The sequence below is a fragment of the Toxotes jaculatrix genome, chromosome 8 (assembly GCF_017976425.1).
Source record: "Toxotes jaculatrix isolate fToxJac2 chromosome 8, fToxJac2.pri, whole genome shotgun sequence".
Classification (NCBI taxonomy): Eukaryota; Metazoa; Chordata; class Actinopteri; family Toxotidae; genus Toxotes; species Toxotes jaculatrix.
This window is the reverse complement of record NC_054401.1, coordinates 8,482,774-8,503,058: the sequence shown is the minus strand read 5'-3', so window position 1 is coordinate 8,503,058 and position 20,285 is coordinate 8,482,774. Positions and strand designations below refer to the sequence as shown.

At 39.1% G+C, this 20,285-nt stretch overlaps 2 protein-coding genes across 4 annotated transcripts; one reads left to right on the top strand and one right to left on the bottom strand.

The window, feature by feature from the left end:
- On the top strand, positions 1–1,907 carry LOC121186511 (trypsin-like). Its single transcript, XM_041045264.1, has 6 exons — positions 1–140; positions 348–504; positions 607–705; positions 796–959; positions 1,303–1,439; positions 1,542–1,907. The coding sequence occupies exons 1-6, from the start codon at positions 101–103 to the stop codon at positions 1,692–1,694; spliced, it is 750 nt and encodes a 249-aa protein (XP_040901198.1). The 5' UTR covers positions 1–100; the 3' UTR covers positions 1,695–1,907.
- Positions 1,908–1,983: 76 nt separating this feature from the next.
- On the bottom strand, positions 1,984–16,265 carry cblc (Cbl proto-oncogene C, E3 ubiquitin protein ligase). 3 transcript variants are annotated; one of them, XM_041045261.1, is made up of 14 exons: positions 16,189–16,265; positions 15,109–15,474; positions 9,425–9,571; positions 9,157–9,313; positions 8,399–8,520; positions 7,623–7,760; positions 7,453–7,540; positions 7,144–7,275; positions 5,029–5,211; positions 4,569–4,721; positions 4,345–4,400; positions 3,790–3,873; positions 3,538–3,593; positions 1,984–2,676 (listed from the first exon to the last, which is right to left on the bottom strand). In XM_041045261.1, the coding sequence occupies exons 2-14, from the start codon at positions 15,468–15,470 to the stop codon at positions 2,543–2,545; spliced, it is 1,812 nt and encodes a 603-aa protein (XP_040901195.1). In that variant the 5' UTR covers positions 15,471–15,474; positions 16,189–16,265; the 3' UTR covers positions 1,984–2,542. The 3 variants fall into 3 exon arrangements, with proteins under 3 accessions (XP_040901195.1, XP_040901194.1, XP_040901196.1); XM_041045260.1 differs by lacking the exon at positions 16,189–16,265 and having other exon boundaries at positions 15,109–16,168; XM_041045262.1 differs by lacking the exon at positions 16,189–16,265 and having other exon boundaries at positions 5,029–5,208; positions 15,109–16,168.
- Between the last annotated feature and the right edge of the window lie 4,020 nt (positions 16,266–20,285).

Genomic DNA, 20,285 nt, shown 5'->3' with positions numbered 1-20,285 from the left:
CTGGGCGGGGAGGGTGACAAGCTGAACACATTGGGGCCTGGTGGGATATAAATATAAGCTGGGGTGTGTCCAGGTGTCTTCTGATCATTCACCAGACACCATGAGACTGCTGGCTCTGCTGCTGATGGTTGGAGCTGCTGGTAAAGACACAGAAATACACACATTCACAAAGATACATTCATACAACCATACAAATGTGTACATATTTATACATATGGGAGCACATACTCGCACATCCATTCGTTTGTACTGCAGTATCAGAGGTCTTATTTTTCTGGATAAGGACTTTGAAACAAATCATTTTTCTTTTTCCCTCTGTGTCTTTCTATGTTTTTTTTCTGTGACAGTGGCAGTTCCCCATGAAGATGGACGGATCATTGGCGGGCAGGAGTGTGAGCCTCACTCTCGTCCATACATGGCCTCCCTCAACTATGGCTACCACTTCTGTGGTGGGGTGCTCATCAACAAGCAGTGGGTGCTCTCTGTTGCACACTGTTGGTACAAGTAAGTATACACTGACACTGATGTAGAGTTATATATTATTAAGTGCATTATATGCTTTTTCTGCTTCCACATTTTTCTAGTATTTTCCACCTCTTGTCTCAGTCCCTATGCCATGCAGATCATGCTGGGAGAACACGATGTGCGAGTGTTTGAGGGCACTGAGCAGCTCATGAAGACCGACACCATCATCTGGCACCCTAGGTGAGTGAAAAAATGAACCATCCCGTCCGAGAGTCACTATCTAATGATCCTTTGATTCTTTCATTTTATTTTATATTTCTCTGTGTGCAGTTATGACTACCAGACTCTGGATTATGACATCATGCTGATCAAGCTCTTCCACCCTGTGGAGGTGACCGAGGCAGTCGCACCCATCCCATTGCCCACAGGGTGCCCAATGGGGGGGCTCCCCTGCTCTGTGTCTGGCTGGGGAAACACTGCCATGAATGGCGAAGGTGGGTTTTTGATAGTGATTTAGTGAGTGTAATCATACAAGAGCTACACTCAGAGTGTACAAAGTACTGAACATGGCTCACAATGAGCTTCTACTTTTCCTGCACTTGATTACATACACAGTCATGCTGCTGTGAATACACGCATGGGCTACTCTATAGGAATGCATGGGCTTTGGGATGACAGTCACAGACAGACTGTGGAAGTCAGAGTGTGTTGAAATATAGACTAATGTAATTTTTGGTTTTGAAGTTTTAATGGGATTTGTTGACAAATAAAAAATGTAGAGTGTAGAATATTGCCGGCCTTATGCTATGAAACATCTCTGTGTTCTGCCTGTCACAGTGAACATGCCCACCCGTCTGCAGTGTTTGGACGTGCCCATAGTTGATGACAAAGACTGTGAAAACGCCTATCCTGGCATGATCACACGCAGGATGGTGTGTGCCGGATACATGGATGGAGGCAGAGATGCGTGCAATGTGAGTTTTACAGTATGTAAAATGTTTTCAGAGGTTTTCTGAACTCAAAACTCTGAATGTGCAGAAGAATTAATCACTGTGTATCTACACTGTGTTTGTCAGGGTGACTCTGGCAGCCCTTTGGTATGTGCTGGAGAAGTCCACGGCCTGGTGTCATGGGGTCAGGGATGTGCCCTACCTAACTACCCAGGTGTCTATGTCAAAGTGTGTGAGTTTCTCTACTGGATTCAAGACACCCTGGCAGCCAACCCCTGAAGAAATGACCTGTTTTCCTTCCTCACATCTTCCATTTGCTTTCCTCTTTTCCCTGCCCTATGTGTTACCATTCATCCCTATTTTCAGCCCCAACTTTCATTTTTCTTTCTTTCTCTGTTGACTTGTCTCCTTTGACAGTTTCTCCCTCACACATCCAGACTCAACACACATATGCCAGAATGTAGAAAGCACAATAAAACCACTTGGTATGTATTCACTCTTCACTTGTCTGTTCATATTTTCATGTCCATCATAGGGAAAAAAAGCACCAAATGTAGAAAGTCAAGTATGTATTATTTAAAGCTTTATTTGTTTAAAGTTAGTACCACATGAACCTTTTTGATTGAGCTATATAGAGGCCTTTATTTATATTATTATACACATAACTTATTTATAAAAACAAACGTATGGTATGGGTAAAATGACGAGGTAGCGTATTTATAACATATTTCAAATTGCCCCCCTTCTTTTCTCCACATAATTACATTTTCAAATATCAGACCTTTCATTAAGTTCTACTATTGGATGGAGGCTCAGAAAATGCTTTAATTATAAAGAAGACAGTGTGTGAGACTATATTTAGGAATCAGTACTGAACCTGCTGTGGAGATAATGGCAGTGCAATTATTGAACAGTAGGAGGCCTCAGTGGGCAAGTTTTCACAGTCCCACCCACACAGCTCATCTTCAGCAGTGCAGCAGACACACGGCCATTTACAGTTATACTCAACACCAAAAAACTCTTTTTACAGTTCTTGAGGGTTGATTTCTTGAGGATGTTTTAGTCCCCATATATCTCTCATTTTATTTAAAGAGTCTTTGTTTTATTTTATTTTTAGAATTTTTTTGTTAGGATGACATTGTTCTTGTCATGTCACTGAGGCCATATTTGTCTTTTCTGGGACAACCTCTTCTTTCCTCCATCTCTCTCGGCCTTCTTCTCTCTTTCACTGGGTGGGAGGGTCCAAGCCATGCGACATCACCTACACACAAACACGAAAAGAAGTGTAAAAGTCTAAGTAGATGTGTTACACAGTCATATTCCATAATTTTACAAACCTCTGGCTCTACTGTGAAATACTCATATTTCATTTTGAAAGGAAATAAAGCAACTTTTAAAAACCTGTAACACCTACTCTGATAGAATGAATTACAGTAGTTTATGAGTTATCAATGAAGTTTTGAGTAGTAACTTTACTAGAGATGAATAGACTAGGTGTTTCTAAAAATGCTGTGACCTGTTGTACTGCACTGCAATAATTGTTGGATTTAAGCCATCATTAACAAGATGCTAGTGAGCCTATGACTAGCATCCGGTTAGCATGATTAATTCAGAAAGCATGACTACATTTAACGTACATGATGGGCAGACTTTCGATAGGGACGGGGGAAAAAACAGGCACTGCACACCGAGTTCACAAATCAGTCAAAACAAAGATACAAAGAAGCCTGGGGACATGTGCACAGAGGACAATCACTGTCAGAGTAGCAGGAGAGCCTTGTGTCTTTTGTGTAAAAATGTAACTTTCATTTGCACTTTTCATTTGTATAAAGGAACGTAGTGAGCAGCTGCAGTTCGTAGGCTTGATAATGACATGTCAGTGAACATTTAACTGGGCTCTTCTTGTTACTACTTTTCAGACTGGGAAAGCTTGATTTATTTTTTATTTATTTTGGTTTTCACAGTGGTGTGATGGAAAATGCTTGGGAACCACTGTCTTAGATCATCGTCTAGTTTTTGGGGGGGGATAAGATCTTCTTCACGTTGTAGAATAATCTCACGTTCAATTTAGTTTCAACACTGAGCACAGTTTAGGACACGTCAAAAACAAGTCATAACTTACTGTCAACAGCCTTCCGGGATGAAGGGGAAAGCTTTGCCTCCGTAAGGTGTTCAGCACTGTTACAAAACAAAACAACACAAACCAACATGGAAATAGAGGTGAGTTTTTGCTAAGCATGAACAGAACTGAATCAGCCTCCTACTGTATGTCTGAGGCATCATAGCCTTTACTTGTGATTATTAACAGTGAAATCATGTAGGCTCAGGAAAACACTTTTTTCTTGCAGTGACTCTTGACGGAGACAGCTGTCACCTGTGGGAGTGTGGGCGTGCCATAGTCATTCTCAGTCCACCAGAGTCGTCCTCTTCACTGCTGTGTAACTCCTCCCCCTGATGCCTAACAGTAAGGGCACAACACATTTTATATTCCCCGTGTTAAATTTTTCTTTAACAAATGTTTATGTATCGATCTTATCTTGTGCTTATATGTGTGACTAGCAAGCATATTAGTGGAAACTGAGGACCCTCTTAACAGTAAACAATAAACAGAGCAACTTAATAACAGAAACACTCTCCTGCCTTACGATCAGCCAGCACAGAACATGTTTTTAGTAATTGTAATTAGTAATATTTGTCACAAGGCACACCAGCTGGGAGAGAACAATATGAATCTTGAAGTCAGCAGTACAGTCCACTTTTACAAGCTAGACTATTTTTTTTTCAAAACAATATCTTTCTATTACAAGTGATTATCTTTTAGAATAGACAAATCAATAAACAGAGACGTTATACATTGAAACACATTATTGCAACAACCACACATCAGTGCAATCAAGTGCACTTATAGAAAACAACAGCAGTGTCTCACCAATTCATGTTTCTTTGCTGTTTGTGTCTTCTGTGTGCCTCAGTGACACCTTGAGTCTGAAGAGGGGAAACAAACACAAAGATTCACACTACAGTTGGTGAGTATTTGCAGTGCTGCACATAACTTAACATTTCTCAGAGTTTAGTATCTGTGGGGACTGGAGAAAATGATTACTATCATCAAACTGCCAAGATGTTATTAAGCAGCAAATAGGAGGAACTTACTGAACCAGAGAGGGAGTGTTTAGCCAGCTTCTTTGTTTCTAATGTCTGGGACTGGTCGGTGGGGTTGGAACAGCATGGAATTGTGCTGTTTTTAGGGGGCAGAGGTGGAGCGCAGAAATGGGAGCTGGGTATCTGGGAATCCAAACTTGAAAACTGTTGATGTGAGGGAGACAAAATGTAGTAGACAGCCAGTTGTGATTTTTTTTTTTTTTTTTTTTTTTTAAACCCTGATTTCTTCTTCATTCTGGAACATGGCTTGAAATAGACAGGAGGACACCGGGAGGTTGGATGAGGATGCATGTTCCAAACAAGGTGCCTAAATTTTAAGCTCCAATTCTTACTAAATCACTGAACTACAGCCATGTACCTGTAGACTGGAAATGTTGCAGAGACAAATACATTGGAACAACCCTGAGAGTCAGTGAACAAAACAAAAGAGCATGTAAAAATATTCACACACCTTCCTCAGGGCAGCCATTTCCTTTATCACGAGTTCAATGTCCTCATGGTCCTCTTCCTCAGCATCATCGTCACTCTCCTCCTCCCAGTGACCGCTGCCTGGCAGGTAGGGTTCGATGAGAATGGATTCTGTTCCTCTGATGTCGCAGCGACAGTATGGGCAAGTCTGGCCTGCTGACTTCTGCTAGATAGTTATCAATGACAGGTCAAGGGCAGAGTAATGGAAACACTATATGAATGTAAAGAGCCATTATCACGCACTGTCTTCAGAACAACTTCTTATCTTTTGATCTCTGTGTAGTGGAATATGTTGGGCTTCTCTTCAAAGAAAAAGGCTACCAGTTTTCGAAAGATGAAAGAGGTGGAAAATACCACGTTCCACTGACAGTGTAGATTGTGGTTTTGCACAATTGTAAACTAGGTGATGGTGAATTGAACATTAGATTTTTCTGTTATGATGCTCAAGACATGCATTTTTGTGACTACAGATTCCTTTTTGGAAGCAGTTTGTCCATTTTGTTGACCAGATTTCTCAAATTGCTCCACTTCCTAAATTATTACCTAAGTTTGAAGTTTGTCTGACTGATATATCTGCAGTTTGGACAACAGGGAGTTCAAAACTAAAATTGAGCTCCCTGTTGTATTCCTTATGCAAACCCAGGTCATTGTAATATATGTAAACTTACTGTTGATGAAGATGTTTGCTTGACCACAATCTAGACTAGACTTAACAGCTTTTCCATTGTGGTCTGACGCCCATGAAGCATGTCTAATTTTCTTTCACGCCTGCCTCAACCTCTCTCTTTTTCTCTCCTTCTCAGTCTCCCTTTCTCTCACACTTTTTATCAAAGTAAATTTGACCGATACAGTTTAAAGAGGATGTGAGCCTGAGCTCACACAGGAAGTCAGCCAAATGTCAGGAAAGGAAATACTGCTCTGTACCTTTGCAAAGACATGAAGCTCTTCTGAATATATGGAGGGCTTCTTGCTGCCTTAGTAGAAGAACATGAAGCTGCAATTTGCCAGCAGCGGCTTTTACATTGGATGGCTTAAATGTCACTCTGTCATCAAAAGAGGAAGTAGGAAGTAGGGGACGCCCCACTGCAGGAGTGCACACAGGACGTGCTGTCTGATGCACATGATGACTAAATTGTCATTTTCAGACACACCTTTGAGATGTGTGTGTCATTTAAAATGGTCAGGCATAATTGGTTTCATTAAAGGGCCATCATGTGACATTTTCTTCATCTTTATGTAGACATAACCACACTAAAAGTCCCATTGTATCCCCCCTTCAACACTGATACAGTTGTCAGTTTACATACTGACAGCATCTGTTATTGATATTAAGGTGTCAATTTTCACAGCCCTTTTTTGAATTATTAAAGGTTCAAACGTCTCTTTCCGGTAAGCTTAAAAAAAAAAAGGTTTAAGAGAGAGCAGTGTTGAGTCCACTGTTCCTTCTATGGGCTGACTGTTTCATAAAATGCAGTATTTTTTCAGGACCTGACTGATGCAAAATGATTTATTTATTTATTATTATTATTTTTTACCTGAGGCGTGTTTTGCATGGTTATAATAACTTTCCAGCAATTCTACTTCTAATTTCCATACAATAGTGTGCATGGAGATACTGAGAAAATAAAATTTTGAAATTTTAAAATGAATAAATAATCCAAAATACAAAAAGGTTTGCACACTTGTATTAAGGCTTTTCAAGGAGTAATATCAGGTTTGTACAGAAGTCCAAACCAAGTCATATTTCAAAGTGGCAATGAATTGTGAAGGTCATTTTACATAGACGTGAATATCGCTGGCATGCTTTGCTAAACACAGAGCATATTTTTGACATTAACCCCAAACCACATGCAAATAACCAGCATTGTTACAGTATGGTGGAGCGAGAACCAACAACCACACCATGGCAGTGCCAATTTCCAGGATGGCCTACAAAAATAAATGTAGTTTAGCCAACACGAACTGTTTCACTCCACTGAATACACAACTGTTACAGTAAAAGTCTTGGTATGAGCTCTTAGTATGAGCATGTGGATTGCAATAAAGGTGGACAGACTGAACAGAAAGCTATAATGATTAAGTGGATGGGGGTTCATACCTGCCAGCCTTTAAGGCAGGGTTGACACAGCAGATGTCCACAGGGCTGAATACGAATGTCCTTATCCCTCTCTGCACAGATCTTACACAGCTGAAAGGTGCTGCCAATCTCACAATAAATCTCATACTGCTCCTGTTGGGTGTTGCAATGATGGTGGTGGGTTAGTTAGAGAGAGACAAGAAAAAAGAAAACATTAAGAGAAAGCCACATTTCAAGATATGATCGATGTTTTTGTCTTGGTAATGCTTCAGTGCACTGTTGGCAGTCCACTGTAAAACTGAAAAAGAAGTATAAAGTGCATCCACTCACTTCTGTCACTTTGATTTTGTCCCTCTGGGTCGGTTCACACAAGCTTGTCAGGTCAGGGTTCACATCCCGTCCATCTGGGAACAGGTAGCTGCAGGCAAAGCAAACGTGCTTGGAAAAAACACATAAACACAGAGAGAATAAATTGGAGAGCAGTCTGTGTATGTCCTAACCAGCCCTCCTTGAAGCCTTGAATGAGTGCCTGGTAGAGAGGGGTGTTCTCAGGGATAGTCTGGATGATGCCACCTTCAGTGGTCACATGGCCAATAGCCCACTGGCCCATTCTTGTACAGCTCAGACGGAAAATGTAGCTGTGAGAGAGAGAGGTTTTTGTAAATCACACTTCTTTACTAGACAGAAAATCAGCACTGAAATAAGATGAGTCACTTGTTTGGTGTTTCAGTGATTCTTTTGCAAATACTCTTACTGGTTAGTATTTTGTTCTATATCTTCTTCATTTGTGCTATTATTTCCACCAAAATTTCTTTCATTCTTTAAAAATCTGTAATGTTGATGCAATAGTATATGTGTACTCTCTGTATGGCACTGGGCCATGCTTATTTTTCATCTACATAATTTCATTGACCTGTATTTAACATAACAAGGACAAAATATCTTGAATACTAGATGGAGAGCTGTAAAACTTGGGTTTGATGTGCTATGAAAAATAAGCAAAAAAAATTCTTCCCCTCTTCCCCTGATGAATTTCTAAACTTGTCATAATAAATAGCCAAGTACTCAAAGTTGTGGGAGTGATGTGGTTATATGTTGCTGCATGGACCTAATTTTTCATAACTGAGATCATCTGGCAGATTTGATATAACCCAGGCACTCCACAAACCTCTACAGTGCTGACAGTGCTCACAGTTTTGAGATATATATGCTGCAGATCAACACAGCTTTTCTGAGAAGTGCATCAGTCAGAGTTCGTGGCTGTGCTGGTCCTCACCTTCCAGGCCTGTGCAGGTAGCGCTCCAGACGAGCTGCAACCTGGTCGTAGGTGAGGAAGGCCATGTAGCCTGGATGGGTCACTGCCAGTTGGTTCCAGTTCCTTAAAAGTGACCTCCAGGGCTGAAGAAGGAGAGGAGAGAACAGGGGAGGAAGGGAGAAAATACTCTGGATGAATTGGTGGTCATAATTTTTCACCATTAGAAAAATACTTTGACGTTTTGGGAAATAAGCTTATTTGCGTTCTTGTCGAGAGTTAAGAAGAGAAATACCACTCTCATTGGAGCTACAGCCACTTAGCTTAGAATAAATATCGTCAAATGTTAACAAAATCCACCAACTAGTTCCTCTAAAGCTTAATATGTTGATGCTTCTTCATTTAATCCATATAAAAACCAAAGTGTAAAAACAGTTTGCCATTGGGGGTTATGTGCTGGACAATTTTGCACAGTGACTTTCTGGTATCGGCAAAGAAATATTCTGGCACTTAACCCTCCATTCCTTCATCCTTTGTGTGAATTAAATATATTATGTGAGCTTTAGAGGTGCTGGTATATAGATTTTGTCACCTTTGGCCAGAACCTAGCTGCCCCCCCCTCCCTTCCTTTTTGGTGGTGGTTGCTTCATATTTAGCTTATCGATGTGAAAGCTGTTGTCAAGCTTCTCATCTAACTCTCACCAGCAAAGCGGAAAAGCATATTTCTTAAACTGACACACTATTCCTTTAAACAGTTTAGTTATTATTTATTGGAAACTTACCTGAAACAGTCTAGTGAAGATGTCAAACTCAAACACAGATATGTTGTCATTACAGGTGAGATCAATGGTTGATTTCAGAGCCATGGACTCCATCCCTTCCTCAAATGCATGCACGGTGCGCAGCTGCTCTTTAAAAGTATTCCACGGAACTATACACCTGTCAGAATACGTGACTGATGTATGGTGACTGTGTACACACATAAAATTCAAAAAGAAAATGAAAAAGGTCACAAAATGACCTGTCACCTTGAAAATTTCACATACTCACTTGTTGCCAAATGAATGCCACCAAAACTTCTCAGCCTCTGTCTTTGTCACCCTGTAGGTGTCACCCTGAAAATGTCCATCTGGAAACATGGCCTTCATCTCCCACAGCATGTGACTGAACAGCAAAGACAGCTTGGTCAAGTTTCTCCTGAGAATGGAAGACACAGCAGACTTTCAGTTGTGGAGCCAGGAATAGAAATAGGTAGGCTTATACTGCTATATATTGCTTGGAAATGACAGTGCTTTTTCTTGCCCACGTGGTATTGAAAAGAAATGTGCAAAAATGGGGGAGGAGTGAAAGTGTGTGATAACAGTTTGTGCTCTCACACAAATATATGATCAGAAGTTATCTTATGAGCCATTAACCCATCTGCCTTAAACCGATGACCCATATCTCACAGATCATCTTGTGATATTGTGATATCTTGTATAAGTCCAAATTGTCGAAGACATTGGACATTCGTATCTGCAGACAAATCCTTATTCTTATCATTTTTCTTTGTATTCTATTTGTGTGACTTTAAAATAAGTTTTCTTGAAAGTTTTATGTAGTTATATAAAGTATCACTAGCTTGGAGCTCGGTCTCCAACTTACAGTGTAGGTGTATGAAATCATGGATGTCAAACTAGGCAAGCATGTGCAGCAGTGTGATATACTGTACACTTGGAGCTGGCCAGGAATAAATTGAATAGAAACTGAGAAGGAAAAAAAATAAAATACATTTCTATAAACATATTTTTCAGAGGAAACATAACTCTGTTGTACATTTGATACTGTATTATATTGTTTCAGTTCAGAGAGCCTTGCTACTTGCTATACTTTCCGTATATACACACACATAAAAACAGACAGAACAGTTAGTCCATCTCACAAACAGGATGCTCTCTGCTGCACGCTTGTCTGTAAATACCACAAAATTTTCCAGTGGCCAGTGTGTCACCTCAGGCCAGTTTTTACCAGTCAGTAACACCAGCATCAAAGATTCTTTGACAGCGATAACATATTTGTGCCATGTAGAACGTAAATAACTAAAAAATGTTGATGATATGATAAAAAAGCACAATCTTGTCTTTGTAGTATCTCTAAACAAACCTTTATGATGTTTTATGTGCTATATATATATAAATACTAAATACTATAAATACTGCCGTGAATAATAATCTCTGCTATTATTTTTCGGCAACAAAGGAAAGCTCATTTTTAGGCTCAAGTAAGTATTTAAAAATTTACATCAACTGCAGTTAAATTATCGAAAAACGCAGTCTGTTGTTTTGGAAGTATTTTCTAGTTCACTGAAAAGTTCATTTTGTTCTGTGAAGGTCAAACATTCACGTAAAGTACTATAGAAAAAAAATATACAAAGCATGCATGAAGGTAGACTTTCATTTTTTAGAATAGTGACAATAGAATTGTCTGTATGAAATGTACTCATCTATATGTTACATAAATTATATAATCCAATATCCTTGACTTCATATTTTTCCATTTTTAATGTAGACAAACACACATATTATTGCATCTGCACTATTATAATACAAATACAACCATAACTGTACAATTATATGTTGGATGTAGCGGTACGTGAATTTACAGAACAATGGTAGTCAAATCTGTGGAATTTGGCAACAAGTTTTTATCTTTATTAAATCATATCTCCTCTTTTGCAAGACATTCTGAAAAAAAATTCTGATGGATCTTGGGCATATCATTATAGGGACATTTGGTTTTGTGACACGTTGTCATAAACGTTTTTACCTCAGTGAGGTAAAGAAAACCTCTATGGTGTTGGAGAGAGGTGAGTAAGGTGGGAGGAAATGTGCTGGCCACATCTCTCATTCTGGTTGGGCCATATACTTAAAAATAACAAGTAAAAGACAAAGGTGAAGAAAGAAAGATGACGGTGAAAGCTATAGCAAGCATGCCACTGCAAATGTTGTTTTTGGGCCAATGGCTGTACAGTTCTTGATGATACATTGCATTACAGTAATCCTATGTCTGGCTGATAGACATTTCCTTTAATTGTGTCATTGTTAAGATTGTATATTTCTCATCAGCGTGACAAAGCTTGATGTAAAATATGCAGTTTGCTTAAAAAAACTCCCTTGTCTTATCTCATGCAGACACAAAGAAAAGCTTTTGTAGATCTTGAGGGCAGTCACATTTGAACTCCAGCAGCTGAGGGAAGAAATCTGTCGGAGTAAATTCTTAACATAATAATGGACGCTCATGGAGCACTTCCATTGAATGCAGCGAAAAACTCCTGATATATTTTCAGACACAGTGCGGAGAGTTGGATGATTAATTTTTACTTCAGTTCTGGTGCCTAAAACCATCTTTAAGTGGCCTTCAAGTTCAACACTATGCTCATGTCCCTCATTCAAATCGGTTCTGCGTCTGAGATATATCATCAGTGTTTCTTTGCTATAAAGGTGGAATGACTATGAATTCATGTCATGATAGTCATGTTCAGAACTTACGCCAGACTGACTGCTGATCAATTATTTCACTGACAAAACTATTTTTAAAGTTTTTTTTTTTTTAAATCATATTTAGTGCAGTGGTGAGAGAAGACTACATTCAGTCACGTACTGTACTTAAGTTCGAAATGCTTCAAGTTTGAGTATTTTTCCTACAGAACGTGATGAGATTATGATGCACTGTTGCAAATTAAACCAAGACTATACAAAGTCATCAGAATTGGCTTGTCCTGGACCAGCAACGTCAGGAAAACGCTACATTCACATGAATGCATCCGCAATTACGATGAATTATAAATAGTAGTATAACACTGAGGTCATTTTTACTTGAGTTATATTTTCAATGCATAGATTTTACTTGTAATATAGTATTTTTACTTTTATTTTTGTGACTTCCACCACCAGTGAGGAAATCAGTAAAAATACATTTTATTAATACTATACTGACTAATAAATATATGTGTGTTTCTTATGTTCCGCTAATAGCTCTAATTGTACGCGTAAAGCAGTATGCGTATTTGCATCTGTGTTTCTTAAATTCCAGTCAGGGGTCAAAGTCATCAGTGTGTCACAGACAATCTTCCAGCTGCTAAAACCTTCCACTGTCAGTTTCTATCGCCTCCACCGTCAGTTGGATCTCACTTCTGTTTTCAGCCTTTCATGATAGCCTGGTAGAAATTTCACTTACTAAAGGCTGACTATTATTTCAACAATCCAACAGCTGAAGATATAAGAAATAAGCTGAATACCTGCAGCGTACTGGCGTGAGTCTGTGGAACAACCACCAGCAAAAAGGAGAACAATATAACAGGACATTCAAAAAATTCAAAAGAGGATATTTTAATAATTTGCCCTGCTATCTAAGCCACATTATGCATAACACAAAGTAAGTTTACCACATGACTGCCCATGCAGACATGAGTGTGGTGAGAAGGCCATCTGTTATCTTATGTGTGCAGATGAGTCTTGAAGATGATGTAATAAATCTTTACATATGGTTTATCTCATTTTTAGATTTCACTGAAAAGATCTTAGACAAAAGCTCCTCTGTAACAATCTTCATACACGAATGTACGTAGAACATAGAGTGATCGCCACACATCAGACAGCGTGGAGCTCAGGGGTGTCTCAACTGACAGTGACATGGAAGAAATAAAATTCTGGATTATGTGGCTGGCATTGTGGACATAGGACAATATTTTGTAATGAGAATGTTTTTTTTCCAGATTTGATATATCTAACACTAAGGCAAATACAATTAGAATCACTCATAGAATGACAACATTGATCGAATTGTTTTAGCATATGTTTCATGGCTATGGACTACATTCAAGAAAATGTTTTTAAATAAACATACTTTTTGAATGAATCCTTTCAATAACAGAATTAAGTAAAACAACAATTTGATATTGACTTGATATTTGAAACTAGATAGGTGGCAGAAGAGTTGGGAATAAGGACTAAAGAAAGCCTGAAGACCTTATACTCTGATGAAGATGTGCTGTTTGTCAAAGCTGCACCTGTGTGTTGTATAGTGTCAAAGCACATTTGCAGTACATACTGCTGTACACTATCCATGAATACTGTTGTATGGCCATACACTGAGGAAATTTGTTTGTTTTAGGACAGACACTCTGTCTCCCAAGCTGCTCACATTCAGAGTTTGGTGTTCCTTTTTTCTAGTTCCCCACATTAGCATCACAAAGATGCAGGTTTGGCTCTTTTTCCACGTTCGTCATTAGTAGTCCCAGCAGGAGCAGGGGACGAAGCCCAAACTAAATAGCTGCTCCGAAAACATCCACTTTAGCCAAAGAACAAACTTACGTAATGTTTATTTTTATTTCTGTTTATTTTTTATCATATCTTCTATGGATGGGATAAATAAGTTAGTTAATTTCATTTAGTGTTCAAGGAGGGGTCACGGTCTCTATCATTACGGCCACGTTTAAAGTTAGGACTGTTCTCTGTCCTGAGTTCTTGTATTTTTAATGAACATAAGCTCAGTAAAAAGACCTGGTTCCATGGTACTGGATCAAAATTTAAAGGATGTGTAGCCTCTCTTTGATCCTACAATCAGTTTATTTGTCTTACAAAGGGTCAGATTACAGAATTCATCTGGAAAAAAAGATCATGTTTTCGGTTTAAGAACACGATCTGGATGAGATGGAAATGAATTGGCAACTATAATATAAATCTATCCTTAAATGGTCAGTCACTCAAATTGAATAATTTCTTCCTTACTTCTGGTGGCATCTGGCCATACATACATTTCATCTATTCAGGTTGTTAGATCTTGAATATTTGGTTAGTTGGAATGAGTTTTAATGGAATTTCCACTGCAATGCTCATAGAACTGAACATTTTTATCTTCCAAAGAATTCAGATTCAAAAGCAACACAGTTTCCTGAATAATCCACAGACCTCACTGTGTGAGGTCTTCATCGGAACTGCAAATAGAAATCCCTTTGTGTGATCTGTTGAAAATCGTAATGGAAAATGAATAATGGAGACACAGTTTCTTCTGAAAGATGTTGCTATTGATTTTTTAAATTATAATTTTTTAATTCTGTGTGCATTGCAAATGAAATTCCTTTTGAACCTTCCGGTGTAGTGGGGTGGTGGCAGAAATTTCAGAGATTATACCTCAAAACCTGGCAAATAAAACCAAAACTCTTGCCACATACTAATAGATGAAAATGGAAAAATACGTTCTTATTCTTTTTCTTGCAAACACTTTAAAATCTGATTTTAACTAATGATTATTTTCATCATGTAATAATTGGTCAGTTAATTACGCATTTAGTCAATGAAGTGTTCGCATCGTCAGTCCTGAGAACCCAAGGTGATGTCTTGTTTTGTCCAAAATCAGCAAACCTTCACATTTAAGAAGCTGAAACCAGCCAGTTTTGTCATTTCTGGTTACAGTCTTGTTGTTGCTGATTAATTTTCTCTCAATTCATCAATTAATTGTTTCAACTCTAAGAACTCAAAAATGAGAAACCTGTGACAGAAGTACGTGACAGGATTAGGAACATAATTCTGAATAAATGCACTTGACAAAGAAATCGTATCAACCTTTTTTTAAAAAAAAAAAAGTAAGAAATATTGCAATTAAGAATTAAACACTTCCAAAAAAGAAGCTTAAGATGAATGACTTTCCATTGATAAAGTGTTTATGGATATAGGTGTTGTCAGGAGCCCCCTTACCTGTAGCTGGAAGACTCCTCAAATATCTTTTCCCGTCCCTCTTTAAACAGAAGCAAGGCCCTGTCCGCCTTATCCAGCAGGTTTCTGATATGGACCCTCAGGTAGATGGCCTCGTCTCCCCGGGGCACCTGTCCGCTTGCCGTTTTGGAGCCTCTGTAGGGCTCCCAAACCTGCATGAGCACCGCTGCCGTCTCAGTTACCAGGTCTGGCAGGTATGGTGGACTGTTCCTCAGGCCCAGCCGGGGGTTAGTGCACAGCTGATGGAGCTTATCCAGTCTTTTAAGGGCCTTCTCCACCATTCGCTGGTCTCTGCTGGTAGGGAGCTGAGCGCTTGAGGCTCCTGAACCTGCTGCTGCATTCATTCTGCTGTTGTGTGTGTGAAGGCAATGTGAACCAAAAACTTCCTTAAATGTCAGTCTGTCTGTCCGTATGTGTGTGGGAGTAACAATAAATAACAATAATTTGACTATGTTAAGAGGCGTGAAAGTTCAAAGTCTGAAATTGGAGCAGTTGTTGACACTAGCTCAAGTGTTTGAGGGAACCTTGTGTTTGTTCTCCTTAAAATGATCTTTACGAGTTCTCAGTTTCATCTGAAAAGCACACATCTTAGCCTCCACAAACACCATCCATCTTTGATCCATATAATAGTAACAACCCAACAGCATTATCATCTAGCAATGGACATGTGCAATTACAACATCTTAACAAAGGCATTCAAAGCTGAGCACTTCGACTCAAAACTGCTACTGCAATCCGTTTGTAGCTTCTCACTCCTTTGTCAAAGCTTTAGAAAAATTCAAAATTGCAAGGTCGGTTACAGTACCACACAAGATGTCAACTATGAGAAGGAGTAAGCTAAAAACAAAAGAAGGGATTATTTGAGATTAACAATTAACTTTTTAAACAGTTTCAACTTTTATCATCTCACTTCTTTCCCTCCACCCTCCTCATTCTCTACACATTCAGCCATCCCTCCCCATTGTTAAACACAGCACTCTGCTTGCTAATGTTCATGCACACACCTCAGCAGCACAACAGTCCTACATTCTAAGGGTCAACATAGCTGAGACATCTACTCACAGCACAGCGGAAACACATTCTCTGTCATGGTCTTAAGTGTTGCTGTTTCCTCTTTGTCTGTCTGTCTTAATGCCAACCCCCACCTCCTTGTGCAACTTTTGATTGGCTTCCTGTTTGCATGCAGACAAACAGGTTTGTTTTTTGCTCTACCACTCAGGCAGGCAATGAGAGAGAGAGAGAGAGAGAGAGAGATGGGAGGAGAGAAGAGAGGTGTGGAATCAAAACTAGACATTTACTCAGAATGAAAACAAGGTGCAAATCCTGAATAACAGGATCCATGCAGGCAGACTTCTCACTAACAGGCAGACATGCCTGTTATGAATGAAAGCAAAGATCAAGGGTCAGCAACTCCAATGGCTTCCCCAGTTGGGATTTGAAAAGAATCATCATCAACAGGGAACAGTGTTTACTACATGATTAAATGGATCGAACTGGCATGTCATCAGAAGTTGGCATGCACTGTTGGGTGCTGTTTGTAGACTTGCCACAAGCATTAATCCAATCTATGTCAATGCCAGGCTGTGAGAAGATCCATACGGAAATATTTTTTTAATTATTGTGTGGATTGGCATGATATTTGGTACAGATATTAATGGTTCCCAGACTAAGTATCATTACTTTGGTGAGCCCCTGGCTTTTCTTTGAGCACTTCTATGAGGATGACATTTGTGGTTTTGAATAAAATGCTTCGGCATCTATTGGATGGATTGCGATGAAAATTGATACACACATCCATGTCCCCTCAGGATGAATTGCAGTAACTTTGCTGATTCGTTAACTTTTCCTTTAGCGCCATCATCAGGTTAAAATTTTTATTTGTCCAAAACCTTTGGTTTATGGTAAAACACCTGCAAAACTAATGGCATTCCCATTAGTGTCAGCTATACTTATGTTCCTAGTGTTAGTTTGCAAATGTTTGCATGCTGTACAATCCAGTATTATAACATATAGAAATGTAACATTGACAGCCAATTTTGGCTGTACAGTGACTACTTTTATACTTTAAGTACATTTTGCTGATGGCACTTACTCACCTCTGCTTTTCTCTCTCTTTAAACAGCAGCTTGGCCCTCAGCTCAGTCTTATGCTGCAGGTTTCTGACATGGACCAGATACTTCAAGAACTTTTCCTTTGGCGCCATCCTCAGGTCAGAATCTTTACATGTCCAAAATTTTTGGTTCATGACCAAATACATGCATCGTCGCCTGTTAACCTCTGTCAGTGGATATGTATGTGTTGAAGACAATTTAGAAGTTGACTGAATAACATGTCTCTATAAAGCCAGAGCCCCTAGAAGCACACACTTAAGCCATCATTTACAACACATAGGCCACTACATACTTGAAATAACCAAGTTGTGTGAACTTAATGAATAATATCAATTTTAATATAAAAATAATAAAATATTACATCCAGTAGTAGTACATTCATTACATAAACTACTTACATATTTTGAGTCCAGAATTTGTATTATTTCTGCAGCACACCCCAAGAGGTGTTTTCAGAATTACAGTGGATGGATTATTTATTTTTAAATACATCAAGAAGATACATTTCTCATAAATATGGCTTGTATACTTTGTGGCACACAATCTGCACCATTTGAATGAGAAGACTGACAATCACTAAAAACTATTTTACTTTGCGCATGCTGCCAGGGTTAGCCCCATCCCCTGCTGCAAAAGACAGATTACTCAGCTGCTTTCTCAGAAGCCACAAAGAGGAGTAATTCAATTAAATTTTTCAATTCAATTAAATCCAATTTTATTTATATAGCACCTTCCACAATCAAAATAGTCTCAAAGCTCTTTACAGAGACCCAGAGCCTGACCCAAGAGCAAGCACTTAAGGCGACAGTGGCAAGAAAAAACTCCCTTTTAACAGGAAGAAACCTTGAGCAGAACCTGGCTCAAATGGGGCACCCTCCTGCCGATGACCGGGTTGGGTGAAGGGAGGAAAAGGAGGAAGATAGGACAGCTGGGAAAGGAGGAGAGGAGGAGAAGGAGGAGAAGGACACGCAGCATATAAAGCATGATACAAACAGTGTTGGAAGTGAACAATGTTAGAGGACCAGCATTCAAATTACAGAACAGTTAGTGGATACTGTGTGCTCAGCAGATTACATTTGTGATAGGAAACAGAGCACAGAAGCAAAAAGCTGTCATGATTGGTAATTGTTTACTTTACAGTCAGCATAGAATATTAATCCAAAATGTATCTTTAACAGAGTGGAAACAAGCACAGGACTACGGGAGAGAGAGAGGACACAGAGTTAATGACATGTAATAAAGGCTAATAAATGTAAGAGTGGGTCTGAGGAGAGAAAGAGAGAAGAGGAGAGGTGTGGAGAGGATCATGGGAAGTCCCCCAGCAGCCCAGGAACTACTGTTTAGCAGCATAACTAAGGGATGGTTCAGTTCCCTGAGCCAGCCCTACTATGGGCTTTATCATTAACTGTAACAGTGTATATAGAAATAATTGTGACTAACTATAGGTTTAGTCATAATAACTAAAACTATAACTACAACTATTTATGAGCTTTGTCAAACAAAAAGGTTTTAAGCCTAATTTTAAAATTAGAGAGGGTGTCTGTTTCCCGAACCAAAACTGGCAGTTGGTTCCACAGGTGAGGGGCCTGATAGCTAAAGGCTTGGCCTTGTATCAGTAGCTTTGTATTTTTTATATGTATCTCAAAATAGTTTTCCTTGATTAGTCTGGTTGCACCTTTGCTCTCTTGGCACAAGGGGGCCTCATTTCATTGTTTTGCACCTGGGTATGTGCCTCCTGATTTGTGCCACTGATGAGTTCTCTCTATATTCACCATGCAGCGCTGCCTCAAAATACTGAACCCCTTAATACTAAAGGGGTATGGGATTTTCTTTCTGTTTACACATATGCTCTCAAAGATCGTTAAATCTCAGTCAGCGTATCATTCATTCAGCTCTGTCAAGTGTGCTTTCAGGATGAGACTAGCTGTGGAAGAGGGAGGTCAGTGTTTTTCATACACAATGATACCTTATACCAGAGGAGACCATAATGGTTGAGTGCCCTGACAGCTGCAGTATGTTTGTGTGGTGTCTAGGGTGTTTTGGGGACTTTAGACACCAAGCTTGACTTTCCGTTGCCCACTCCACACTTCAGTGGAAAGAGGAAAGTCCCAAATTGACCCTGGTAATAAGAACTTGGTCTTAGAGTGGAGCAGAATGAGATTAGAGACAAGGACATGTGGTGTGATTTGTGTTTTGTGTGTGTGCAAATGCATTCTTGTGTATGCACATATATCTTTTTTATATATGTGATCTGGTAACATGGCCACATGAAGTGTAGCAGTGATACGGAATCAACTGATAAGTGAAAGTTTATAGTTTGTTAGTTTTATAGTTTAAAGTTTGTATGTCAATGATCCAACCGACATTGTGCATGTGATCTACTGCAACTTGCAAAATCTGGGTCCTCTAAACAACACCAGAGTGTTAAACAATGTATGATTAGGCATTGGGCTTACTTAAGCTTCTGTATCTTGTTTATTTACAATGTTAAGAGTTCCCATATTTGCAGAAATAAAAAAAAGAGAATCTGTAATGTGACTCCAACATTATTACCAGAAAGGTGCCATTTGCAGAAGAGTAATATCAACTGTAATGTGTCACAGCACTATGTGTTATATACTGCAATGAGATTAAAAAAAACAAAAAAAAAACAAAAAACAAAACAAAACAGGGACATTGTTAAATTTCAGCACAGAGGGGTGAAAAACGGACATTATGTCTGCTGGCAGGGGACACTAAAACATGATAAACCCCCCCCCCCCAGTATGCCCAATTTCATACAATTCTGTCACTCTTTATTTTTTGCAGCTCTCAGTGTGACAGTCTGTTAGGCTTTTGCACCAAAGAAAAGAAACACGCTTCACATTAAGGGACCACTTTGATTACTGGATTTTACCTTCAGAAGATTTTACACTGTTACTTTAAACTGACTCTGAACCTTTAGCCATTGTCTTCATGCCGATACCTGATCAACTGATACTGTTCCTCAGGTTTGGAAATAGCAAAGTGTGCCGTTTGCCACTTTAAGTGGCACCAAATTTGAAGACT